General features: G+C 47.3%; 1 protein-coding gene across 4 annotated transcripts in view; it reads left to right on the top strand.

The window, feature by feature from the left end:
* Rfx4 (regulatory factor X4) overlaps positions 1–27,461 on the top strand; it is a 137,725-nt gene that overhangs the window by 69,455 nt on the left and 40,809 nt on the right. For 3 of the 4 annotated variants that reach the window (XM_048418669.3, XM_048418667.3, XM_048418668.3), the window contains exons 5-10: positions 2,695–2,756; positions 7,148–7,361; positions 7,968–8,045; positions 10,460–10,623; positions 24,686–24,786; positions 26,688–26,746. In XM_048418669.3, coding sequence (XP_048274626.1) covers positions 2,695–2,756; positions 7,148–7,361; positions 7,968–8,045; positions 10,460–10,623; positions 24,686–24,786; positions 26,688–26,746 — 678 coding nt within the window. Of the gene's footprint in view, positions 1–2,694; positions 2,757–5,372; positions 5,530–7,147; positions 7,362–7,967; positions 8,046–10,459; positions 10,624–24,685; positions 24,787–26,687; positions 26,747–27,461 lie in introns of those variants that run through there. The other variant, XM_048418671.3, reaches the window with a different exon arrangement.

Genomic DNA, 27,461 nt, shown 5'->3' on the forward strand with positions numbered 1-27,461 from the left:
TAATGACTGCGGAGAGAGGGAACGCTGGCCTTCCCTGAGCATGAGCCCCCCGATTGGTTATCCAATACAAAGTGGTCAACCCTAAAACCATATACATACAGAAACCCAAAACTAAATTCGACAGGTTATATTTATATATCTGTACATATATTTATATCTCTGTCTGTCTATCTGTCTGTAATGACAAAGAAAAGAAAGATATCAACTTGAGACTTGGGGGAGAGGCATGAGGATTGGAAGGAATGGACACGGAGAAGAAGGTCCCTATGACAAATGAAGGTCCAATGACAAAATGAAATGACCACATTTGCCTTTTAGATGGCTCCTGTTAGGAGGCTGGATTGGAGGCAGGGCCTCCTGTTGGGAGAATGTCTGTGGTTCAGGTAAGAGATAGCATGGCTAGAGCAGAGTTGGAAGGGGCATAGAGACACAGCTGGTCCATAGGGGATGGTGTTGGGGGACAGTGAGGATTCCCTGCTGTCTTAGGGAAATTAGCAGACGGTGACACTGGTCACAAAGATGGTAAAGGCACCATCCCAACATACAGCTTATGCCAAACTACTGGCAAAGGAAAGGATCGTAGGGTCAGATTGGTCAGTGAATTCCCAGACAAAGAATGACAAGGACCTGGATTGTAACTCGTATTGGCTCGTGGAGGTAGAACAGATGACTCCGGGAAGCCTGACCCTATGTCCCAGTGGCCTGTGGCTTGTCTGTAGATGAGCCTGTGACCCTGTTTTTCCAGCCAAAGGTTTGCCTGTTTGCTCCGCGGAGGTTGTGTGGGATACCGTGGACATAAACAGAACAGGGCTTCAGAATCCAGCCAGCCTCCTAAATCAAGTGATAATGAGACTTAGCAACCAAACAAAACAGCGCTGGTTTCTTTTATTATCGGAGGTGATTTACAGGGAACAGAGAATGGTTTACGTTGTTAAAGAAAATTCCACGCTGTAACATTCTGGTTGATTTGGGATGCATCTTGTGAGATTATCCTTACTGTTATCAATCAGGATAACTTGTAATGAAATTATTTTCTTTCTGCACGAACAGTCTGTTGAGGACAGCGAGGATCACAGTTTTTGTCCTACCCACAACCCAACCACCGTAGAAAATTCCCAGTTTAGTTCTCCACATAATCTGCTCATTCGTGCATCTTTACAAGCAAAAATTATAGCTAGAGTTTATCGTGTGCATCTACCTGGTATCCCATCAAAGCTGTTAGTTTAACGTGTGCATCTACCTGGTATCCCATCAAAGCTGTTAGTTTAACGTGTGCGTCTACCTGGTATCCCATCAAAGCTGTTAGTTTAACGTGTGCGTCTACCTGGTATCCCATCAAAGCTGTTAGTTTAACGTGTGCGTCTACCTGGTATCCCATCAAAGCTGTTTCGATGTCATGATATATCAAAAGGCTTTGGGACCGATTTTTTATGGCGACTCGTATATTGAATGTATACACAGCATGTACTTAGCCAGTCCCCTGCCCTGGAGTATTCATGCTGTTTCTAATTTTTCTCTTATTAGAAGCCCCACACCTTCTGTGTTCTCACTTTAGGAAACTTTCTTAGAATTCATTGACCAGAAAGTTTGAGTTTTCCGTGGCCCCTGACATATGTTGTAAAACTGTTCCGGGGGAACAGCTGTACTAATAACATCGCTGGGAATCTGAAGATTCTAGGTGTATTATAGATTTCAAACTTTTATTACATTTGTTTAGTGTGTATGCACAGGCGCGTATATATGCTCATATACACATGTATACACATATATACATGCCATAGCACACATGTGGAGGCCAGAGCGCAGCTTGCTCCTTCCACCGTGGGTCCTGGGGATGGAACCCGCGTGTCACCAGGCTGAGACTAGTATGTTTACCCATCTTGCCGAGCCATCTTGCTGGCCTTTTACTAGTTTGACAGCACCAAGTGTTACTCTTTCATAATATCTGCTATAGAAGGCTCAGTGGAGTACTGCACTGCCGTACCCATCTGCACAGGAGAAATTTCCCAGGGCTAAACACAAGAGAGGCCCTGCCTTTTCTGAGAAATTGGTGTGTCCTGATGGATTGCTGGTTCTCCTCTGTCACTATTGTTATCTTGTTTGCTTGGGTGGTTGGGAAATCAGAACCCAAATCATGACCCTCTTTCAGCCAGCATGAACTCTTGACTCAGCATTTATGCTTTTCTTGTCCTGGGCTATCACTAGTGTTCATCCTGAACCATTGGCAATATCTGCGCTGGACCTTCCTCTGTGTGATCTTGCAGGGAAATGTGGGGAGGAAAGGGACCAGCGTATAGGGATGAAGCAGGGGATGGTACCCAGGCCCAGCTACAGGGCGGAAGGTGGTTTGGTTCCGGGTATGATGGCAGGCGCCAGGGGGACTGGTGTACTTTAGACAAGGCTGGCTTCTGTGTTGTGAATACAGGGCTCAGAATCTGAGCCCCACTACCAAAGTGCTGTCCACCTGCCCCCCACACATACCAGAGTTCTCTCTAAGGTGCCCAAAGACCCCTACAAGTTGGTGTACCAGGGTCTGTGTCCTTCCCTTCAGTCACACCACCGCCACCACCCTTTTCCTGATGGATAACTGGTTCTTGTGTTGTCTTACACACACACACACATGCACACGCACACACGCACACCAGCCCTCCCCTCTTTTCCTGATGGGTAACTGGCTCTTGCATTGTCTTACAGATCATAAGGCAGCAGTTTCCTCAGCTAACCACCAGAAGACTCGGAACCCGAGGACAGTCAAAGTAAGCACCAAAGAACCCACTAGGCCTCGAGGGAAGACCCCAGACCGCTCCTCTGGAGTGTGAATCTCGGCCTTGGTGGGAGATCTGAGCCTAAGTGGGGACATGGAGGAGAGGCTGGCCTTCCAAAAGTCTGGGACCTTTGGCCCAGTTGCTTGTTGCCATCTGACCCTTGCCAGCCTGTCCTCAAGTGTTCTCTGTAAAGCAATCTCCTCTGCATATTTTCAAGAAGTCCTGTGACTTCTTAGACCATCACCATGTTTTCCGGACTGTTCAGTTGAGTAACCTCTGCTCTGATTGTACAGAGTGGGCCACAGACACACACCGTCTCCAGCAAGAACGTTTGCTTCACTTCCTTTGTCTGAGATAGTTTACTCTGAAAACTCCAGTTCACCGTGGTCCTCTTGCCTGAGTCTCTCACATTGTGAGATTACAGGTCTCATCATGGGACATTCTGATATGTAAGACCGACATGGAGACTTCAGGTCATAGTAGAGAATGAGAAGGGGGCAGGGTGTGGAGAGGCTGTCTGGAGGAACTGTCACTTAGGACCAGAGGAAGTGAAGGCCATGAGGACACCTGTCTCCCAGGTGTGTACCAGAAAGGGGACCCAACCTGTCTTGCTCATCAGAGATACACAGGATTCACCTCTAAAGATATTTTGGAAACTTTCAGGGTCGGAAGTGTTCCTTGGGAAAGGGAGGTGGCCACACAAGTTTGGCCAGCCCCAGTTCAACAACTCCTGATGCTGGAAGACTTCTAAGAACCTTTCTTATGCTAATGTGCACGGCAGCTCCACTAGAGGGTGCCTTCTTCTTAGGCAGTGTTCTAGACCTTTGACCACCCCAGCAAGGCAGCACAATGGACTGTCAAACATCAAAACCTTAAATCACCATATAAGACTAAAAGTCTTGTCTTGAGGGGGGGTGTTCAGAAGCACACCCCACATAGTTACCCTGAGACTTACAATGGCCTCTGAGCTGTATACCCTACGTTTTTATTTTCATTTGATTTGGGTTTTATAATGAGGTCAGGTTTTAGATAGCCCAGGCTGACTCCAAACTGGATATATAGCAGAAGAAGGCCTTGAACCCCTGATCCTTCTGCCTCTGTGGTCACAGGCCTGTGCCACCACCACTGGCTTTGGGCAGGACATTCTTATCCTCCAGTGAAGAGTTGGCTTTGGGAGCGGGAGGGGAAGAAAACAGATTACCAAACTTAGGAAAACCCTTTGTTGGTAAAGTCTGAAAATGAGAGTAGGTGTGCATGCGTGTGTGTGTGTGGTCTGTCTGTCTGTGTTTATGTGTGCATCTATGAGTGTGCCAACTTGTATCTGTGTGTATGTCTCTGTGTATGTCTGTCTGTCTATGTCTATGTGCATGTGTTTCTCTGTCTCTCTTTCTGTGCGTGTGTGTGTGTGTGTGTGTGTGTGTGTGTGTGTGTGTGTATCAGAAGCTCTTAGGAGAAATCCCAAAGGAATGCCCTGAAAATTTTTTAAATAAATAAAGAACATCTTAAGATAATTTCTCAATGATTTATTTCCCAGGGTGACTACATTGAATAACAAACTTCCTAACTTCATTTATAAAGAAAAATTCTGGTATTTTACTTAAAAATAAGGTTGCAACTCCAGTAAGAACAGAGTGATTCTTTGGTAATTGTTCATTGGTGATCTCTAAGTCAATAATTCAGAATCTTGGTTGAGCCAGATTTGAACCATACATGGTGGCTCTGCCCGCCATCCTAGGACTTTGGAGTCTGAGGCAGGAGGCAGAAGTTTCAGACCACATGAATTTGAAGACCAAGCCACCCGAGGTACACAGCAAGACATTTTCAAGTGGGGGTGGGAGGGTTGGGTTGATTAAAAGGATGCCGACTGGATGGAAACTTTTGCCTGTGGTCTTTGGAAACCATTGGCTCCAATACATACTTTGATTTCTAAGAGGGAACAGTAGAGTTGACACAGAAAGGGCCGAAACAGAACATACGTGTTTCCCGCCCTGCGTGCACTTGGAGAACGGTCCTACCGCAGGAGCTTGTTTGCTCTTTGCCCATCTCTTTTCCTTTAACCCACGCGTTAGCAGACTGGGCAGCACCTGTATCTGAAGCTTTGCGCTCTCAGAGACCTGTTCTACTACTTCCGTGAGGATCCTTCCATGTAGTTCACCTCCTCAACCAATCTAAAGGCAGCAAGGTGCTTCAGGCTGCAAAGGAGTCTCCTGCTGCAGCGTGGCCTCCCCAAATCCCTCAGCAAACCCACTTTGATAGACCAAACATAGGTATGGCTAAGGAGGACCGATAATACTCCCTTCAGACCCGAACTAGCAAAACCAAGAGGAGACGAGACCAGAACAGTAACTGTACTGTAATTTATGATCTCCGCAACATGCGTGGTTAATCAAGAAGTTAGCTGTCTTATAATGTTGTAAATATTCCATAATGTCATATTAAGTTATGACTACCTTGACTTCAAGCAGTTCTAAGCAACATTTTAAAGCTAAGGCAGTCTGCTACAACTGTCTCCTCTCCAGAAGGTACCTCTGGAGTCACTGGAGCCAGCCCCTCCCCCGCAGGGGGCCCACAGAGGGAAAGGCAGTTATGTGACAGTTGGGGAGTAGAAGACCCAGACGGTCGATATTAGCTCAACACAAAGAACTTTGTGGTAACTCCATCGGCTGAAAATGAGCTGGGCTGCCTTCAGAGGGCCCGAGTACTTCATCCCAGGAGGCATGCAGATGGAGGCGAGCTGCCCTCTGGGCAGAAATTTCACAGAATGGTACCAGCAGGAAGGGGGCTGTGAGAGGGAAGGTTACAGTGCCCCCATTTCTCCCTCCCAGTGAAACCTCTCCCAGGACTCAAAGTGCTTCCTTGGACCCATCGCCATGTGTCTGTGCATAGAGAAGAGTAGCTGATGTGTTGACCGGTGTCTCTGAAAACGAGGCCCCCGATGACCCTAGCCTTACCACTGCGCTGCGAGACTCCACCCTAGACCGCTAACTCGGAATCTTGGGGGTCAGGATGCTGCCGTGTGCTCTGTGGGTGATTCTTAGTGTTAATAAAGCTTGGGAATCACTGACTGACTCAGAGGTGCAAAGCCCATTAGAGGCTCACAGCCTGCCTCTGCTGCCCGCTCACCTGGGTGGTAAATTCTCTAGACCTTGGCTTTCTGTTTGTAAACTGTAAAATGTGAGTTCTTCCTAGCCTCGTGGGGAGATTGTGAAATGACGTGGCCCTCAATCTGGTAGGCAGTGGTTCGTGGGCCCCATTCTCAAATGTTCTGAATCAGTGGGTTCTGGGAAGGGGTCTAGGAACCTGCATGTCTGTAATTCTGAGGCACACCCTGTTCGCCGTTAGTGCCGCACAGAGGCTGTGTGGGCAAACAGACTGGCCCACAGCCTGTCCTTGCCTGAAATTGCCCTACGCCCTTGAGCAAATCGCTTGCCGTTTCTTTTTTTCATTTTTTCTCATCTTTAGAATGATTGCAGCAATCCTCATTTCAGAAGAAGGTTATTTTCAAATTAATGTGAATAAAGTACTTTGCGAAGTGTTCAGAACCTAAGTGCTCAGTACGGAAAGATAAACCAATAACCCAAACCCCACCACCTCCACCAACAGCAAAGGCAGCCTCCTGCTGTCCCTCCTTAGTCATAACTGAAAGTATGTCTGTGATCATGCCTATTGTGAGTTAAGAAAAGGTTCTGGTCTTTGGCATTCAGTGTCAAATGAGACACGGAATGTATCTTCTTAAAACTGCAGCTTTTGCTGGGTGTGGAGGCAAATGCCTTTAATCCTAGTACTCGGGCGACTGACTCTCTGAGGTAGTTGTCTGAGAGTCTGAGGCCAGCCTAGCCTAAATAGCAAGTTCCAGGCCAGTCAGGGTTGCACAGTCAAGCCTAGTCTCAAAATTAATAATAATAAAATAAGAATGAACAGATCGTAGGTTCCTGAGACTAGCCTTTACTGAAAAAGATAACCACGGCCCAGGTACATTTTTATTGGTGATACATGAGCACATTCTGCTCTGGATCCCCACAGAGAGGGGACACTGAGGTGGTAGGTACCCTTGGGAAGGTATTTGGTAGACATTAGAGATTAGGTATAAATGGAAAATTTCTCTTCCCTTTTTTGCTTTGCAAAGTATTTGACTTAACATTTTCTGTAGGAGGCAATTTTAGTTATTTTTACCTGCGTGATTGATGGCTGGCAACGTGGAACTTAGGCTTAATTGTAGATTTCAGGGATGTCAAGCCTTATAGAAGAGTTAACTCTTTCAGCCCTGGCTTGGATGTGTCCAGTCATCCTTGGTTTTGAGCAACGTTCTCCAACCCAGGAGCCCCCCAAGTAGTAATAATGATCCATGTATGCCCCTATCTGTCTCTTTCTCGGTGGCCCAGGTACCATTACTATGGGATAGCAGTGAAGGAAAGCTCCCAGTATTACGATGTGATGTATTCAAAGAAAGGGGCTGCCTGGGTGAGCGAGACAGGCAAGAGAGAAGTGACCAAACAGACAGTGGCGTATTCTCCCCGGTCCAAGCTTGGGACGTTGCTGCCAGACTTTCCAAATGTCAAAGACCTGAATCTGCCAGCCAGTCTTCCTGAGGAAAAGGTAACTTCATCGAAAGTAATTGCTGGGGATGGTTGTCCGTCCTCCCTCCCTCCCTCCTTCTCTTTCTTCCTCCCTCCCTCTCTTCCTCCCTCCCTCTCTTCCTCCCTCCCTCTCTCCCTTCCTTCCTCCCTCCCTCCTTTCTTCTCTCTCTGTCTCTGATAGAGTTCAGAGAATTTCCAAATGTCTACAATGCTTTTTTTGCAGAAGCACATATGCAAATGATGACTTGGTTCTATTTTTTTTTTAATGTCACAGCCACAAGAATAGTTGAGTCCCCTCCACCCCTAGCCCTACTGTACCATGTGCTAAGCGTTCTACAGTGCGCTGGACGCATGAGTGTGAAAACCACGTTAGTTTGATTTTCCTGGAGCCCAGAGTCTCAGGGTGGAAGATGGGGCAGGGTCAAACCAGTGCTTTTGTACTGCAGGGTGCCACGTGAGCACAGAGCGGGGAGCCAGCATCACTTTAAGGGCTATCACACCCCCCCCCCCGCCTTTCAGGAAGTCCATTCCTCCAGTGGAACAAATGGTGTCAAGGCTGCGATCCCAGGGCAGCCCCACTGTATGGAATGTCTCCTTATTCACTGATCCTTCACTCACCCCGCAGGTGTCTACCTTCATTATGATGTACAGAACACACTGTCAGAGAATACTGGACACTGTCATAAGAGCCAACTTTGACGAGGTAGGTCAGCACCGCTATGGTGCGAATGCTCTGTTACAATACTGGACTTCACACTGCTCCTACTTCAAGAGCTCCCACCAGGTGCAGGGCCCAGTGTCTAGAAGCCCCTGACAGCCGTTGGCCCACCCACCCTTCCCAGCGATGCTACCAGGCAGGCACTGCCCTTATCCCTGTCTCACTGAGGTCATTGTGCAGATCAGGCGGCATTGGATTTCCCTTGATTTGACTAGACGGTGACACATTAGGAGGGCCATCTGGCCAGCACATCGGCACACCTACACATACGGATTCTGAGAGGCTAAATAATATTTTGATTTCAGCCTTGTCCCGAGATCATCCACCTTACTGCTTTTGGGGTTATTACCCTCCTCCTCCCTCAAGGCCTGCTCTCCATTTCCTGCCAATCCCATCAGCAGGGCCATCTTTAAATGCGAGACGTCCTCTCTAGTTCTGCTCTAGGGTATTACATTCAAGGAAAGAACAGAGAGGGAAAAGCCAAAGAGAATCGAGGCACCTGTTTGACCGGAAGGACACTAAAATCCTCGTGTCCACAAAGCCTCGTACCTCACCAGAGGCCTCAGAGTTTCAGGATAGCATCGTTTTAGTCAGAGACAGTGGCAGAGGCAGCGGTAGCACCTGAGGACTGGATGTGGACGTTCAGTTAGAGGGAGGAATCCTGGCCTCTAAATGAACGCGGAACTCTGTCACTGCAGTGGAAAATATCCCAGAGAGTCCTTGTGTTTTGTCAGGCGACATATCCCTTGTCTTTCTCCCGTTGCCTGGCTCTGTAGGCATAGCACCAGAAGAGATGACAGAGTGTTGGTAAAGACAGGCCCTGATCCTGGCAGGGGCTGCAGGGCGGTGCAGACCACCAGGCAGAGACAGGAAGCCATGGAGAAGCAGCAGAGAGAACCATGGCCCAGGGAATAAGCCAGACCCCAGCTACCATGTAATAAGAAACCTTATATACACAGTAACACCCAAGTCCGTCATCCAGAGCCCGGCAGCGATCCAAAGGCGACGAACTTGGTAACTCTGTAAGTGGCAGTAAGGATTCCAGGCTCTGTTATCATTAGCAGTGTTGTATTAGAAAACAGGACACACAGTGAAAATACAAATACTAGTTCCAAAGCACCAAGCCCAGGTTATGTGTCCCACACTGGATCAGTGCTGTGTACATGGGGCTGCCCTCTTCTGCTCCCCTTTCCTGGTCTCAAACCCTACCTGAGATGCTGAGGGGATGCTCCAAGCAGAGAGTGCTGCTTGGAGCATCCCCTCAGCCATCTGCTTACCCACAGGAAGCCTCCAGTTCCTGCTTCACCATAACAGTGACTCCACTATGAGCGTCCAGCAGAGCCCTGCTCACTCAGGGCCCTGGTGACAAAGGAAAAGGACAATCGCATGTGTTTCATGTGCCCTCCTATCTTCTGCCCATGTGTAACATGTGTCATGTACCCTCCTATCTCTGTCCATGTGTCACGTGTGTCATGTGCCCTCCTATCTCTGTCCATGTGTCACGTGTGTCATGTACCCTCCTATCTCTGTCCATGTGTCACGTGTGTCATGTACCCTCCTATCTCTGTCCATGTGTCACGTGTGTCATGTGCCCTCCTATCTTCTGCCCATTTGTAACATGTGTCATGTACCCTCCTATCTCTGTCCATGTGTCACGTGTGTCATGTGCCCTCCTATCTCTGTCCATGTGTCACGTGTGTCATGTACCCTCCTATCTCTGTCCATGTGTCACGTGTGTCATGTGCCCTCCTATCTCTGTCCATGTGTCACGTGTGTCATGTGCCCTCCTATCTCTGTCCATGTGTCACGTGTGTCATGTGCCCTCCTATCTCTGTCCATGTGTCACGTGTGTCATGTGCCCTCCTATCTCTGTCCATGTGTCACGTGTGTCATGTGCCCTCCTATCTTCTGCCCATGTGTCACCACCTCTCTTTCCATAAGGAAACCAGACACTGAGAAAATGGGAGTTTGGGATATGAGAAGTTCCTTGCACTCTGTCCAGGATTTTGGCACACACGTTTGAATTAGGATACTTTTGCAGGCAGCAAACACTTCCTGTGCTCTCAACCTGTAACTACCACATCTTTTCTCTTCCTTCCCAGAGCACCCAGGAGCCACTAGGGGACTCAGAGACTAATGGGTGTTTGCGTTCTGACCTTTTCAATAAACAGTGTCCATCTTCCTTTCTTAACTGACTCTTGGAGTTCAGCTTACAGTGAGGAAGTCCAGCACCAGGCTGCAGGGCTGACAAGTGTCTAGCAGTGGACAGCGGGCAGAAGTCCTCGAAGCATCCTCGCAAGCTGGGGCAGCACAGCCTGCAGCTCCAGAGTCCTACTTCCCCGTGGGGAGGTGGTGTTGCAAGGCTTTGTCTGACCGCTGCGCTCTCTGGGTCAATGCAGGTTCAGAGTTTCCTTCTGCACTTTTGGCAAGGAATGCCGCCCCACATGCTGCCTGTGCTAGGCTCCTCCACGGTGGTGAACATCGTGGGTGTGTGTGACTCCATCCTCTACAAGGCCATCTCCGGAGTTCTGATGCCCACAGTGCTGCAGGCATTGCCCGACAGGTGAGTTTGCTGGGTCTCCACCTCCCTTTAGGAGGAGCCAGGCACTGGCTATCGCTTTCTAAATTTTTTTTTTACTATTATTATAAACAAGGTCTGGTAAAGACCATTAATAGTGGACTTTTAAAAATTAAAGGTTATAGTTTGACTGTGAATAGAATGTTTCTGCTTTGAAAATAGTTCAAGCTTCCAAAGGTGCACAATGGGAATCAAAATGACCACTTCCATGGTCATCTTCATGCACTGTTCACATGTCATTAGTGCCAAGAACACGCGGCTTTTCCTTCTCGCTGACATGGTGTCACTGGGCAGACCATTTTGTGCCTGGCTTTCACACAAAAGTGCTCCGCCTTGTGCTTCTGCTGTGCGGCTTCTCTGCCTTCTCCGCCATGCCCTTTTCCAGGATCCCAGCCGTGAACTTCCTCACGGGGAAGCAGCGGGACTTTTGTCTGCCCCCTCTGTGTAAGGTTGCCTCTGGCCAGCTGTGTCCTCCACAGGACTCTGCCCTTTGTCTTCGGGCCTGAGAGCAGGCAGCATCTCACCCCAGTTTGCAAAGATTTCTCTAGGGTTTTTCTCTGCTTATCAACCGCTTTCTCAATTGTCCCTAACAAGTCCTTCCATTAGTGTGTGTGCGCTGTTGGTGCTGTGTCAGGGTTCTCTGTAACAGTGTGAGCTTCTACCATATTGAATTTTATGGGTCTCTTGGAATTTCAAGTCCTGTTCAACTACAGGGAGTGCTGGGAGGGGTGCCATGGAGGAGTATATTAGTTTCCTGTGGAGTCTGTAATAAATTGTCACACAGTGGGTGGCTGAGAATGAGGGCACTTGATTCTGCCCTTTGGGTTCTCTTTTGCCTGGCCATGCATTCCTGAGTGTCCCTTGTAAATAAGTCAGATGTGTCTAGTCACAGGTTCACAGGCTGTGTCTTCACAGAGGCTCTGGAGCACCTGCCCGGGTCTCACCGTTGGTTCTTGGTGACTGTGACTGCAATCTCTGTCCCCATGTACGCATGGTCTTCTGCCCTGTATCCTGGTCTTCCTTTGTCTCTCGCTGGGACACCTGCCCCTAGAGTTAGGGTCCACCTGGCTAATCCAGGCTGATTTCAGCTGGCGAGCCATAATCACACCTGCAAAGACCCGCATTCCCCATAGGGTGAGCTGATGTTCTGCCACTGTACATCTTACTCCTGGAGTGCACACATAGGGTAAATTCCTAGAGGGTTACTGGCTTTTTTAGTCATTCAGTTTGTCAGTCAATTATGGAACAGGTCTCAAGTGGTCCAGGCAGTCCTGACACTTCAGACTCATTGTGTAGCTAAGGATGACCCTGATCCCTTGCTTCCATCTCCGGAGTGCTGGGATTACACAGATCTGTGCCACCATGCCGAGTTTTATATGACGCTCGGGGTGAGCCCCAGGACCTCGCACATGCTAGCCGTGTTCTAACACTGTTTCAGCTGTGCTCCTTAGAGTTTGATATGCGCTATTTGAAAATTATTCTTTTGTGCCTATTTTATGATTTCTCTTTGCAGTCCCACTGCCATAAGAATTGAAAAAGAACATTTCAGACTTTCAGAGTGTTGGGAGCTATTGTTGTTCATCTTGATTCGTATTATTTTGTGGTTAGATTGTTGCTTAAAGCATTTCTTCTCAAGAGTCCACTGAGATTGCTTCTGTTGTCTGATTGTCTGACATGTGGACAGCGTGTGGATGTTGCACAGATGCCAGGAAGAAACTCTGTTTTTACAACACACACTCTTCTATACTTTTTAGAGCACACTTGTGTGCATGCATGTGTGTGCGTGTGCATGTGTGTGTGCGCATGAGTGTGCATGTGTGTGTGTGTTACTGGAGACTGAAGCCAGCAGAAATGCTAAGCATTCCTCCACCACTGGGTTCCATGCTTCCTCCCAGTTGGTCTCAGGTTCCTGGTCTCACATCAGTCTCCTGAGCAGCTCTGACTCCAGGAAGACACCAATAGACTTGGTTTTCAAATTTTAGTTTTGTACCTGATGTGAAGTGCAGGGATCAAGTTTTTATTTTTGAATTTATAGATGAAGGCCAAGTATTCCAGAACCATTTGTTGATAAGGCTGAACATTTTCTGCTAAGTTGCTTTGTTGCCTTGTAGAACACTGGCCACTCGTGCGTACATACCCTGGACTCTTGGTTCCATTCCTTAATACGCCCTATCTCCACCCACCCTGCAATGCCTTGGTTATAACGGCTTTTATAGTTAACTCCAGATAAGTTATATGAGACCTGACTTATTTTTCTCAAAGTGGTTTCTTTGCTGTGGCACATTGATAGAGACTGCCCTGAGCTCATAAACACAATTAGAAACAGTCTTACTAATATTGGTTCTTCTAGTCCATGAACATGGTTTATATTTATGTGTTCATGTGGGTCCTCTTACAGTGCTTCTGCAGTTTCCAGTTGTTCATTACTCCTTTAAAAAATGTCTGTAGTTTTGTGTGTGACTCTTTTGTCTTGAGAAGTTATTAAAGTCATTTATTCTAATAGTTTTTTATGGTAGGTTCTCTGGGACTACTTGTGGGTATAAATGTATAATCTAGGCCTAGAGACCATTTTGTTTCCTGATCTCCAATCTCTAGACCCCTTTCATCCACAGTGGTGTTACACTGGCTAGGACCCATGGGTGACAATGGACATCTTCACCTTTCCTAGGTCTTAAGGAGAGAGCATATAGTGTAGTCACGCTAAGATGTAGAAAACTTCACCAGATCAAGAGAGTTCCTTTCCTCTGCTAGTTTGCTGAGAGTTTTCGTCATGAAAGCATTTTGAATTTTATTATCTCCCTTAGACTGCATGTGCTGTGGATTTCACATTGCTTTGTTTTCAAACACTGTCGATTCTCTCATCTTGTGAACACTACGTGCTTTCCCAGTCAGACCCAGGGGAAGTGTGAGGATGCCCACTGTCACCCGTGCTCCCAGCCGGTGGAATACACCCCATCACGATTTTGAAATACACTGCTATATCTGAGTTGCTGTTTTGTTGTGGATTCCAGATCTCAGTTTATGAATGTCCATGGCCTTTAAGCTTTTTTTTTTCTTACATCTTTCTCTGATTTTGGTGTCAGGGAATATTTGCTCTTATAAGATGAGGAGGGAAATGTTTCCACTTTGCTTTTATTCTAAATTTCATCCTAAAATTTGAATTTTTGAGCTTAAAGCGGTCTGTATTTCTGTACTTCACGTCAGCGTCTGTAGATCTGTGGTCATGTCCTCTCATTCCTTGCTGAGTGACTGGGATTTCCTTCCTCGTCCGTGGTCAGCGCGCCTAGAGACTCACCAGTGCTTTTCACACAGATGCTCTTCTTTAAAAGCAGGTGCTGCTTTCTCTGGCTTGTCACATTTCTAGTTTCAATTTTATTGATTTTTTTTAAATTGATTTGGAGCTTCTTACTCTTCCTCTCTTTAATAGTTGTACGGAAACATGTCATCGATTAAAAATCTATCTGTTTAGTCGGTATAGGTAGTTCATGCCTGTAATACAAGCACTTGAGAAACTGAGCTTACCATGAGTTTGAGATGAGTGTGGGCTACACAGGGAGTTCTAGGATATCCTGGGCTACAATCGAGACTCTGTTGTAAAACAGGCAAACAGATTTAAAAAAAAATTCAAGTGAATTCATTTTCTTGTAAAATCACTTAATGTCTTATTTTTTCTAATTGTTTAGTTTTATTCCACAAGTTTTGATATGTTTTATTTTCATTTTGATTTAAAGTAATTTTACTTTTCCTATCACTCTCTCTTTAGCCTATGGATTATTTTAAGAATGAAATGTTTAATTTTCAAATACTGGGTTTTATGAAGATAGTGTTGTTATTAATTTCTGTTTTAATTTCCTGTCGTCAGATTGTGGGCATTACATCATATCAGGTCTGTCAGGTGTATTTCAGCTGTCTGATAGCCCAGAACCTGGAGCTTGTTGAAGGGCGCCCTGTGTTCTTAGGATGTTGTTTGATGAGGTGTGCTGTAATGTCTGTTAGGTCGACCGACTGACATCGTGTTCACGTTCTCCCTGTCCTTAATGGTTCTCTATCTTGTTCTGTCGAGTCTCATCTCCAGCTTTATTTGTGGATTTGTCTGTTTCTGTCCATTTTTGTTTTATTTTGAAACTCATTTTTGAAGATTTGTAGTTAAATACATTTAATTTAGAATGTTGTGTCTGCCTGGAGAACTGATTCCTTTTTATCACACAGATACAACATTTGTGTTATTCATAATAGCATAATGCTGATATTAATACTCATGCCCTAGTAATACTTCTTGATTAGCAGTTTCCTTGGGCAGTCACATGGGTGCTAGAGCCTTTTAAAGAACACGGCCTTTCCCACCTTATTATTCTGTCATGCTGCTCGTACGTTGTCTTGTTTTTTTACATTTAGCATAGAGTAAGACCTTGTATGTTTGTTTATCTAATCTGGCAATTTCCCGCATCTAAGCCTTACGTTTCATGCAATTACATGATTAGTTTGAGTCTTCCTTCTTGCTAGTTGTTTTAGCTCCGCTGGTTCTGTCCAAAACATCTTTCTTTATGTGTCTGGTTTGGGGTCATGCATTATCATTCTATTCATTTCCACAACTATTGATTGTTATTGATACATCTTTTAAAAAGTTAATAGTTGCTTTGATATTATATATATATATATATATGTGTGTGTGTGTGTGTGTGTGTGTATGTGTGTGTGTGTATATATATATATGATTTATATATAGTGTCAGATTCCTAGTTGGCTGTGGTGGCGCACGCCTGTAATCCCAGCATCTGTGAGGTGGAGGCAGGTGGATCTGTATGTGTTTAAGGCCACCCTCGTCTAAATAGTGACAGCCAGGGATAATAGAGAGATCCTGTCTCAAAAAGAAAATAAAGAAATAGAGAATCTAATGACAGAAATGTTGAATTTGTTGTCTCTTTTTTGTGCTGTTGGCATTTGTTTTTATATATGCTAAAAATTTGCCAACTACTGTATGTATAGTTTTCCTTTAGACAGTTGTCTTTCAGTGAGTTTGAAGATTCAGAAGCCAGTTTTTGCTTCTACCCTCATTCTCATTATTCCTAATTTTGAGGGGTGAACTGTATCTGTCTGCATAGTATCTTCCTGCCCGTGGCACTTCACATTTCATGTATTGTAGGTTTGTAAGGCTGTAAGATCTTGAGATTTTTTTGTTTGGTTGGTTTGGTTTGGTTTGCTTGTTCTGTGTATGAAAAAATGTATTTCCTTCCATCTGAGAAGTGTTCTCACTGGGTCCAGTGCTGGGTTGTCATGTTATGTGTGTTGTGTCTGCACCGTGTCCATGTAGGTCGTCGCGGTGGTTTGAGTGAGACTGTCCCCCATAGGACCGTGTGTTTGAACACTTGTCCAGTTGGTAGTGCTCTGTGGGGAAGTTCAGGTGTGGTGTTGGAGGCACATGTCTCTGGAGGTGGCCTTTGAGACTTTAGAGATTCTTGCACTTGCAGTTTGCCCCTCTGCTTTGTGCTTATGGTAAAGGATGTGAACTCTGAGTGTCCTGTCCCCACTTGTGCCTGCTGCTTGCTGCAGCTTTCTGCACCATGGCAACTGCTGCCCCCTGGCACAGTCAGCACAAATGGATCCTTTTCTTCTCTAAGTTGTCTTGGTCGTGGTGCTTTATCAGAACAGCAGAAAAGTGGCCAATACACTGTGGTGCTTGTAGAGGCTAGAGGTCAACAACAGGGTCTTCTTCAGTCACCCACTGCCTTATTTGGGGGGATGGTATCTCTCACTGAACTCAGAGCCCACTGTTATGGCTGGACTGGTTGACCAGTAAGCTCCAGCAATCCACGTATCTCTGCCTCCCAAGCGCTGGGGTCACAGATAGGGGCCACTTGGCTTTCACATGGCTGCTGGGACCCAAACTCAGGTCTTGGTGTTGAACAGCAAGCTCTCCCCTCACTGAGTCATCCATCTGCCAGTTTTAGAATGTTTGGTTGATTGTCAAGCAATGTTTAGAACAATGGACACTGAGGTGATAAGGGTTTATGTCAAGAAATGGGCATATGCCTCTTCTCCTAAGCAGTAAGTGTGAGTTGAATCTCTGTCTTTAGGGTTCCCTGGGCTGCTTGGGGTTTGTAGTTGCTATGGTTACCTTCAAATTCTTCCGGAATATTTTCTGCTTAGTTTAGAATTTACTTGTTAGATTTTCTTTCCTCTCCTAGTCTCTGTGCCTCAGTCCTAGACCTTCCCCAGGTGACTTCTACAGTTGCTTGAGACTTAGTTTGTTCATCCCTACCTTCTTGTTTGTGACAGGGCGGCAGCTGGAGCTTAAGAGCTGGATACCATATCTGCCTTTGTGTGCAAATAGCAAAACAGCCAGAATTCATTCATTCATTCACTAGACGAGTGTTTATCAATTGCTGCAATGTGCTAGTCTCAATGCTTGACCCTAAAGGACAGCATTAAATATCTAACATGATTGGGTTTGGTGGCACACACCTTTAACACCAGCATTCAAGAAGCAGGGGCAGGAGGAACTTTGTGAGTTCAAGGTCAGCCTGGACTACTTAGTGTTTCAGGTCAGCCAGGGCTACGTAGTGAGACCCTGTCTCAAACAAACAAACGAAAATATCTCAAACATGCTTGCTGCACTGAGTTTCCAGTAGACCTTTGGAGACTCTTTAGAAATCGCACAGTTAGCCCACTACTCGTTGTGGTCTCAGACTTCATAATTCAGTCCCTTTCCCATCAAACTGAGAGGGCAAAGTCACCGCAAAGGCCAGGGTCTGTCTGATAGCTAACTTTTAAGTTTTACACATTCACTTTTTTCTCAGCCCAAGGCCTTATGCTTTGTTGGGTTGGAAATAGACGCTGTCACTCATGATCCTGGCCAGGTTGAGGCTCAGCTTCCAACTCAGTGGCTCAGACTTTACCCACTTTGTAACTACAGCAGAGGTGACCCGGAGCAGCACTGAGAAGCCCCCCCCCCCCGCGCACATGTGCCATGCACCTCTGTGTACAGGACCGGTGTGCAGAGCCCTCACTCTCAACATTGTCTTGCTCACCTCTTCCAGGTGATATTGGCAGAAGGTTAACAGTGTTAACAGTTGATGTAGCAAAAGAAGGTGAGTGAGTGCGTGTGTGTGTGCACGTGTATGTATGCGCGTGTGTGCACGCACATGTGTGCGTGTGCATTAGAGTCACAAGGATATTTTTTTTAAAAAGCAAAAGACCAAGGACCAAGCCAGAGATGCTAAATGAAAAGCAGAAGGAGAGGGTAAGATGTGAGGCCCCTGGAGCACCCAACATGGGAATTGTCACCCTATGGGCCTGCAGCCCGGGGAGGGGGGGGCAAACAGATCTGGCCTTGATCCTTGGCCCTGCCTCTGAGGCTGGGTTCTCACTTCTCTAGAAGGACTGATGATAATACCCACTTCGCAGGGTGAGGCGAGGATTAAACAGGGAAGAATGTGTGAAGTGTTTAGTGTCTGGCTCAGCATGCTCGCCCATTAGCAGGTGTCTGCTATCATCACTTCCTGGCTGTTGTAACAGCATCAGGGCTGGCAGTCACCCAGGGCCCTGAGAGAGTCACAGCAGTCGTAGCCTGAGTGCAGGTTCATATCCATCCATGCAGGATTGTTGGGCTGACCCCCACCTCCACTGCCAGCCTGGGGAGTGGGGGGGGGGGCTAAGGGAAACCTTCCCTCCTGGTGAGCCCCCATGACGGCAGAAGGGTCAAGAAGAGGCTCAGTAGATGCTGAAGGAGGTGGCATAGCCGGGGGTCTGGAGAGGCAGTGCTCAGGGTAGGTAGCTCCTTGTGTTATCATTTATAAAGATATGGGGGACCCGAGACCTCAGTGGGTCCCCTGGCGGGTGGCCTGAGGCCTTGGCAGGAGACAGACAGATACACCATGCAGAGAGAGTTTGAGTATAGAGTTTATTTAGTGGATTATGGAGGGGAAAGGGAAGGAGGTAAGTGGGGACAGAAAGAGAGAGAGGCAGAATCTGCCACTCCAGAAAAAGGACTGATGGGGTTGGGGTGGGAGAGAAGGTAGACAGCAGAAGAGGGAGGTTGGGAGTGGGCGGGGCCCTCTCCTAAAGGGTCAGGGTACCCAGGTGACGGACCAGGCCAGCAGATTACAACATTCCCATCTTTTTCTTAGAATAAAAAGGCGGGGATTTAGGCATAGCAGGTTGAAGAAATTGGGATGGCAAATTCTCAAGACTCCTTCCTGCTTATTTGTGGGCATCGAAGTCTTTCGTGAGGGGGCCTGAGATAACTGGGTGCTGGTCACATCCTGGGATAGCTGGTTGCATTACTCCTGTTCAGGTTTTGTGGTGTGGAACTGTCCTGTGTCTCTTGGACCTGGCAAATTGTTGGCAGAACAGAGGACAAAGTTAAGTTTAGGAAGAAAAAAAAATTTTAGGACCAGGGAATTGAGAGGGGTGCATCTGACATGTTTAGAGTGGATCCTACAATTCGGCTCCCTGGAACTCACAAGAATTTTTTGAGTTTATGGAAACACAAGTTTTAGACACATACATTATATAAACAGCACTATATTTATGTCAAAATGACTGTGGCAGATGTTTGTGTACAATAAAAAGTATCTTTAAGACTTTGAAAGGCACTCTATACCCGGATTTTCTCTGCATGGCGTATCTGTCTGTCTTTCTCCCACTGAGGCTTCAGGAAGCCTACCAGGGGAGCCATCAAGGCCTTGGGTAACTAACTCACCACTGCCCTTCGTGGGACCAGTCCCCCACCTTATCTTTATAAACGCTAACACCTTGCCTCCTCGTGGACTCTGCCACAAAGCAGCCTCAGTGTTTAGATAATGCCTAAAAGACTACGGACCCAGGGCTTCGGATCCGTGGGTAAGGCTCAATCCCAGGACTCCCAAAGCAAACGAAGGTGGTAACAGCAACATCTCTGGAAGCTTCTGGGCCAGCTAGGCTGGTGTTATTACAGGTTACAAATAAGAGAGACACTGACACCTGGGGTTGTCCTCTGGTCTCAACATGGGAGTACCTATCATACATGCACAGATACACAGACAGACAGACAGACAGACACACACACACACACACACAGAGAGAGAGAGAGAGAGAGAGAGAGAGAGAGAAGGAAGGAAGAAAAACAGAGATGGAGGAGAGAGGGAGAGAAAAACAGAGAAACAGAGACGGGGAGAGAGAGAAAAGAGAGAGATATTTTAAAAGCCTCCAAACCCCAAATAGAACCGTCTCTGGGCTGAATGCCTCCACACTTTTCTTCAGCTTAATAAAAGCAAACAATTGCCCGAAGCAAGAGGTCCCTCCACAGTGCCGCTGCGCTCTTTCTGACTGCAGACAAAGGCCAGCTCCCAGCTCCGGCTGTGTGCCAGCTACAGCGGAGCACATGGCTGGAGAATAGCAGGCTGCCCCTACCCCTGGGCAGTCACCCAGAGCTGCTCTACAGCTCGGCCCTCTGTGGAGAGCAGCCAGAGATTCTGAGAAGTTGCCCCCCTCTGCCGTAGAACTCAGCCCCTCTTTGAGGCTGTCTAGCCAGCGTGGACTTGCCTTATGACATTCTGAATGCTTTGAGTTCACCCTGCCTTCAGTGCTGGGAAGTGCTGTGCCTCTGTGGAACAGGTCCTGGTGAGGTGCCATGCCTAGTTCCACTTTCCCTCAGGAAGACACATTTCCACTCCTTCCTCAGCCACACCCCTCCACCGGCAGGAAAGCCTGCTGACTTGACCTCTAGAATATTCCAATGTGACCCTAATGCACCGTTCCCACCATTTCTGCTCTTACCCGGCTTGCTACAGCAATGTCCAAACAGGGCTTGCTGTTCTGTGCTAACCTCCCTATAGTTAATTTTCATCACAGGAGCCAGAGTTACTGTTTTTTTAGTTCCGTGGTAGGATTGAGTGTTGAGGCAGCACAGGACTCCCATGTTGGGGGAAGGTGGACCAGTGACTTCAAATACTGCAGTCACGGTGGGCAGCGTTTGGAGGTGGTAAGAAGGGAGTATGCCATTATCCGGGGCAGGAGCGTATTGGGTAGAGGGACTAGCATGCGCAAAGCGGGCAGAGGCTTTGGGCTGCTAGACAAATATAGAGGAGGCCAGTGCTGCGCAGTGGAGTGAGCCAGGAGGCAAGCAGAGGGAGGGGAGCCTGGGCAGAGGGTGGGGAGCCTGGGCAGGGTTTAGGGGAGGATGTCTGGGATCTGTCCATCTGAAGATTGAGAGACATTTATTACTTTTTATATCTAACGAACATTTCTTGAGTGCCTATGATGTATCTGCTGCTATGTAGGTGCTGAGGACAAAGGCTAAGCAAGACAGACGTTGTCCTTGACCTCTGCTCCAGAGCTCATGGTCTAGAGAAAGATGTACATTAATCACATGATTCTATAAGTCAGCACAGAATGGCCTGACTGTCACAACCGCCCCCCCCCCCCCGAATAGCTATAGCTTTGGGCCTCATCTTGGGAGCGTCAGGTATTGTTTCCTTACAAAAGTAACAACCAGTCTGAGATGAGAGAGGCGAGGAGTTGAGCCCATGAATTAACGGAAAGATGTTTTTGGTGTAAAAAACTCAAAGAACAAAGGTCTAGCTCAGAGGCCAGTGGGACCCAAAACAGAGCAAAGGGGAACCAGAGAGAAGAAAAGCCTGGAGGATTGGGGGTTTCAATCTCAGAACATTGGAAGGCACTGAGGATTTTTAACCTGGGGGTGATGCTGTTGTAGAAAATTATTTTCAGGTGTATGACTTTTGTTTATGCTGTGTTTGTTTAACTCTGTGACACTGTGGTTCTTTGCCTCTAAACACCTGATGGTCTAATGGCTGATAGCTAGGCAGGAGAAAGGATAGATGGGGCTGGCAGGTATAAACAGGAGAACTCTGGAAGAGAAGGAAGGAGCAAGAGAACAAGGAGAGGAGGATGTTAGGGGGCAGCCACCTGGCCAGCCACCCTGCCAGCCAGAGTCAGAGTGAAAGTAAGAATACAGACAGAAACAAGAGAAAGGAAAAAGCCTGGAGGCAAAAGGTAGATGGGATAATTTAAGAAAAGCTAGCTAGAAATAAGCCAAGCTAAGGTTGGGCATCTATAAGAAAGAGTAAGACTCGGTGTGTGATTTATTTGGGAGCTGTTAAGAGTGAGAAACCACCACACGACACAGATCAGCACTATAAATGTCGGGGGGGAGGGGTCTTCCCTTCACCTTGTGCTGGGATGGAGGTAGAAGGCAAAAGGTACGGAAGGTGCTTAGGACGTTAATATCGGGGCCCAGGTAAGAGTGGTGACTGACTGACCTGGCAGGAAAGGGAACACATTAAATGCACTTGGGAAGTAATTGGAGGTAAAAATCTGCAGTCCTTACTAAAAGGGCCAAGAGTCTGGGATGGCACATTTATCAGGCACTAATAGAGGGACACTGAGCCACAGGCACACTAACAGAGGGACACTGAGCCATGGACACACTAACAGAGGGACACTGAACTATGGACACACTAACAGAGGGACACTGAGCCATGGACACACTAACAGAGGGACACTGAGTCACAGGCACACTAACAGAGGGACATTGAGCCACAGGCACACTAACAGAGGGACACTGAGTCACGGGCACACTGATAGAGGGACACAGAGCCATGAACCATGGACACACTAACAGAGGGACACTGAGTCAGGGGCACACTGATAGTGGGACACTGAGCCGTGGCCATACTCCTGATAGATGCAGCACAAAGATCACCTGGGAAGTTTCCTGAACTAAACAGTAAACTGCGGCCATTTTGGATCAATTCTTAGGCCCTAAGGAAGCACACTGGATAGGTGACTAGAATAAATGACTCCACAAGGAAGAAATCAACCACAACAGCATGGGAGAGTCAGTCATAACTGAATCTAGAAAGCTGAAGAAACTGAATGCTATATCTGACATGTAACACATCCATATCATTAGTTCAAATGAACTAAAAGCTGTCTTTAAGAGAAGCGGGGAAATTAGAGACCCAATTGAGCCTTAGATACCCTAAGGAAGTACAATTCATTCTGCCAGCTGTCCCGTGTGAATGTACACAGGGATGCACATATTTATTTAAACTCTGTGAAATTCACACAGTAAGTTCTTGGGCGTGAATAATGTGATCTATTTGGTAAAAGGTCCCAGAAAAGAAAAAAAAAAAGGCATGTTGTAAATTAAACTGGTAAAGAACTTGTGTTTATTTGGGCTGCTCAGTACTTGGAGGGTTTTATTATTATTAGCTTACCTTAGGGTCTGTTTGAAACATTTTTAACAAACTAATTACAAACAAAGCTTCAGGGCTGAAGAGATAGCTTAAGGGTTAAGAGCACATCTTTCCGGGCCAGAGAGATAGTTCAGTGGTTAAGAGCACTCGCTGCTCTTCTGGAGGGCCTGGGTTCATTTCCCAGCATGCACATGGCAGCTCACAACTGTCTGTAACTCCAGGATCAAACACCCTCACACATACATACGTGCAGGTAAAACACCAATGCATATCACGCACACACGCACACACACACGCACACACACGCACACACACGCACACACGCACACACACACACACGCACACACACGCACACACACACACACGAACGAGCACCTCCCACTTTCTCAGAGGACCTGAGTTCAGATCCCAGCACCATCATCAGGCTTGCAGCCACCTGTAACTCCAGCTCCGTGGGTCAAATGCCTCTAGCTTAAGTACACAGCATGCACACAAGTTAAAATAAATAAGCTTTCAAAAACGAAACTTCATGGGAAGTAGAATTTTATTCTGAAATGGAATACGGGAAGAGAAGTATGTCTGCAAGGGAGAGCAATTTCATCGAGGCACGTTGGACTCGTTGCGACACAGGATGGACATTTCACAGACCTGTGCTGGAGATAGGAGGATACACACAGTAGCTGACGTGGGTGTGGATAAATTGCTGAGAGAGACAGAAAGGAGGATTTTGAAGAGAGCCCAAGACTAGACCAAAGAGCTGTATAATATATGTGTTTTAATTTTTATTTATTTTATGTGTTTGTGTTTTGCCTGAATGTCTGCACGCCATGTGTGTGCCTGGTGCCCATGGAAGTCTGAAGTAGGATTCGGAGGCAAGGTTTGCTCCTCTGAACTGGAGTTGTAGTGGTGAGGTCGAGGGCACTGAGCTATGGCTGAGGAGCAGCTAGGAGACGCATCCTCCGATGCCGAGGGAAGCTGGGATTTCCCAGAGGGCAGGGTCCCCTATGCCGAGGGAAGCCGGGATTTCCTGAGGACAGGGTCACAGTGAAGCACAGGTGCCCAGCAGAGCTGAGAACAGAAGACTCCATAGGTCTTCTGCTTAGATGGAGCATGCTGCCTAGGGACAGCCGTGCAGGCTGAGGGACAGGAGCACGGCCGGGAACAGTGAGGCTGAAGAAGGCCGCAGAGTGGCCATGGAGTCACAGAATGACAATGTGAAGGCTCAAGGGATACAGCTGAGGCCATAGAAGCTGTTTGTGTCCGTGTGTGTGTGTGTGTGTGTGTGTTTCATGTACGTGAGTGTCGTGGCACACGTGTGAAGTCCAGTGGACACCTTTGCTGCTGGCTCTCCTCTTCCGTCTTATCTGAGACAGGGCCCCTTGTTGGCAGCTGATCCCACAGCTGACCTGACTTCCAGGAGTTAGCCTATCCTCTCTCCACCTCCCATCTTGCCCTCGGAGCACTGGGAGCTCAGAGTCCAGCCATGTCCTGCTTCGTGTGGGGCTCTGGAGATCCGCACTCAGGTCCTCAGGTTAACACCGTGTGCCCTTTGCCTGCAGAACCGTCTCCCCAGCCCCTCAAGTTTTAAAAGGGTACTTAGCTACGCCACCCATACGGGAGGAAGGCACTCCCAGAATACCACGGAGGATGTCTTGCTCAGGGAGAGAATCCTGGACGCCACGCTTGCAGTGGCTATTACCCTCCACTGTGCACAGGCACCCATAAGCTCCTGAGGCATGGGGTGCCCGCTGTGCTTCTGTGGAAGCAGCCAGCAGAGGATTGTGTGAGATGAATTTCTCTAGGGGCTCAGAAACTCAGGGCATGCTTAAATTCATCATTTCTTCCTTCAGCTTAACTCAGGTGATCCGAAAGTTCGCCAAGCAGCTGGACGAGTGGCTGAAAGTGGCTCTCCATGACCTCCCAGAAAACCTGAGAAACATCAAATTTGAATGTAAGTATTGAGTTTTGGAGCAGAACGGAGTGAGGGCAGCATTTCAAAGCCACTCCTGTCACGTGAGTCACTGAGGAAATAGCACTCAGACTATGAAGCACCAGGGGTTAGGCTAAATACTTCCCGTGTGTGAACTCATTTCATCCTCGCAAAATGTTTACTGCTAGCAGCAAGGAGAGGGGACTCATTTGGGCTTGAGAAGTAAGAAGCAGAGACAGGATTTACCCAGTCTCCCTGTCTGATCCCAAAGTCAGCAGTCAGCACAATACTTGTAACTCCATTTCTTTCTTATGGCAGGCACCACTGTGAGGTAGGACGTCGTGTCCCTATCTACAGGTGTAGAGAGGCAAAGAACCTTCCCCAAAGCCACAAATCCACAAATCAAACTTAATGCTTGAAGTGTCCTTGAAACTTCTATCCACAAAAGACTGTAGCTAGTGTAAGAGCCTCACAGATTCTCTGCCTAATTAGAAAGCCAAATTCATATTTCTTATAAGGGGACTGGAGCCACAAATGTTTTCTTGGCTAAGTAGTGCCTGTAGTCCCCCGTTAGCCGAGTCTGAGAAGCCTGGCTCGGCTCTGTCTCAATGGTTTGAGCGCAGAGAAGACTCATGTACAACACAGTTGTTGCCATTGAACAAAGATGAGATGATTTTAAGCAAAACAAGGTTTTAAAATATGTTTCTTAAAGGCCTGTTTGAATACAGCATGCAGTCCGTGCTAACACAAGTGCCAGAGGGGAAAATGAAGGCGATCAAATTACCCTTTCAGACTCGCTCAGAGGCCCCTGCGGTGCCCATCACCTATTGATAAAGCCTGCTTTATTTCACGGCTCTCAGTTCTTTTCTTTTCTCCAGCACTAAATTCCACATCACAAAGTTAAAGAAAAAGTAATTAAGGAGCAGGATTAACAATTGATCGGCCTGGAAAATTAGAAGTTCATCTCCCCGCACACACAACCCCCCCATTCCTCCACCCCACACACTATTTTTCAAACCAAGCCAGCTCCAAGTTCAAATTAGAATAATCCTGGGGAAATTTCTGACTATTTCATGACCAGTTCAGAAATTAATGAGAAGAATGCCCCGTGCCTGTTTTAATTATAGCACCGACAAAACAAACCCGCTCAAAGTCTGCAGCAAGGAGGAGGTGGGCTGGGCCTTCCACCTGTTCCTGCTTGGAGGAAGTAGTTCCTCCCCAGGGAGCCTGGATGTTTGGAGATTGTGCAGAAGTGGGGAAGCAAGCGCCTCCCACCACCACCCTCTCCCCCGTTCAAGACTGGAAGAATGAAGACTGTGAACAAGGACATGCCTTAAAAAATAAACCAACAGATATAAGGCCCCTTCACTTCAAATTATCAGATGATTAGGGCAGATAGACAAACAGCCTTTCAAAAATCAAAACCCACAAACAGGCCATTTGGCTGAAATGACAAATGCCAAGTTCCCTTGTGGGGCAGCCCACGTTCCACGCCAGTAGCACCCCCTGGCCACACAGCAATGAGCCGGTCATGGTTCCGATGAGACACTCGGTGTCTTACAGGGGCTTCTTCAAAGCTTCGTTTGATTCCTGCGATTAGCTGGAAAGCAGTGAGCTTGCAATTAGCAAAGTGAAAGCCAAGCAGATAATTGCTTTTGCTCACGGTTGGTTGATGCCACGGTTTCCCACACCTGCGAGTGCAGCATGTGTGTGACTCTGAAATCCGTGTCCTAAATATCATCATCAGAAAATGGCTGTTGGAGCCGAAACACAAGAGTCAGGCACGGGCGCTTGCCTGCTAGTACCTAAAACCAGAGGCAGGGCCGTGAGGCCCAGTGAGAAAAGAACCACGTTTTGAAACCCTCTCCTGGTTGGAACATCAAGCATGCAAATGTTTCCAGCTTCTTGTCTTCTTGTTGCAGTGTCGAGAAGGTTTTCCCAAATTCTGCGAAGGCAAACGTCGCTGAATCACCTTTGCCAGGTAGCTGTCTGCTCTCCTTTGTGTTAACCCCTGCCGGGCCATTGCAGAGGTCAGGGGCGACACCCACAGGGACAACTTCCCGTGGCATCAAATCCAGCATAGCAGGGTCCTCCCTCTTATGTGTTCAGTTTCTATACGTAAGGCACTAAAAACCTCAGCCCCTGTCCAAAGTTGTAACTTGTGTGCAACATCAGTTGCCCTGAACCTTTTGAACATGATCTGGGTTCCCAATTTTGTGTTTATTTGAACTAAATTACAGGGTTTGTCAACCGCTATTGATGCTTGGGGTGCAGTTGTGTGTGCAGCACCCTTGACCTCTCCCCAGGAGATACCAGTTGTCTCACTTGCTGAGGATGACACCTGGGCACCCTAATTACATGTAGAAACCCTGCAGGAAGTAGCAGCTCACCCAGAGCACCCTGTTACCTGGGCAGTCGTCAGCGTTTGGCACAGTGGCATTCCCCCTCATCTCCAGTTCCCTGTCGGAGCTGATACACCCCACTCAACTGCCTTCACACATTCTGGTTTGTATCCCCTCCTGTAGAGTGCCATCTGGCTGTTGGGGCTCCTGGTTATGCAGTGACAAGACAGGAGGTGGGTTTTTCTGATTGAGAACAGTCCAAGACAGGCTCCACCTTGGTCTCCTTACATCTGTCCTTGTCATCGAAGGCACACGGCATGGTTTAGGGACAGAGGAAAACCCTTCTAGACTAGA

The sequence above is a fragment of the Myodes glareolus genome, chromosome 26, assembly GCF_982192425.1.
Source record: "Myodes glareolus chromosome 26, mMyoGla1.1, whole genome shotgun sequence".
Taxonomy (NCBI): domain Eukaryota; kingdom Metazoa; phylum Chordata; class Mammalia; order Rodentia; family Cricetidae; genus Myodes; species Myodes glareolus.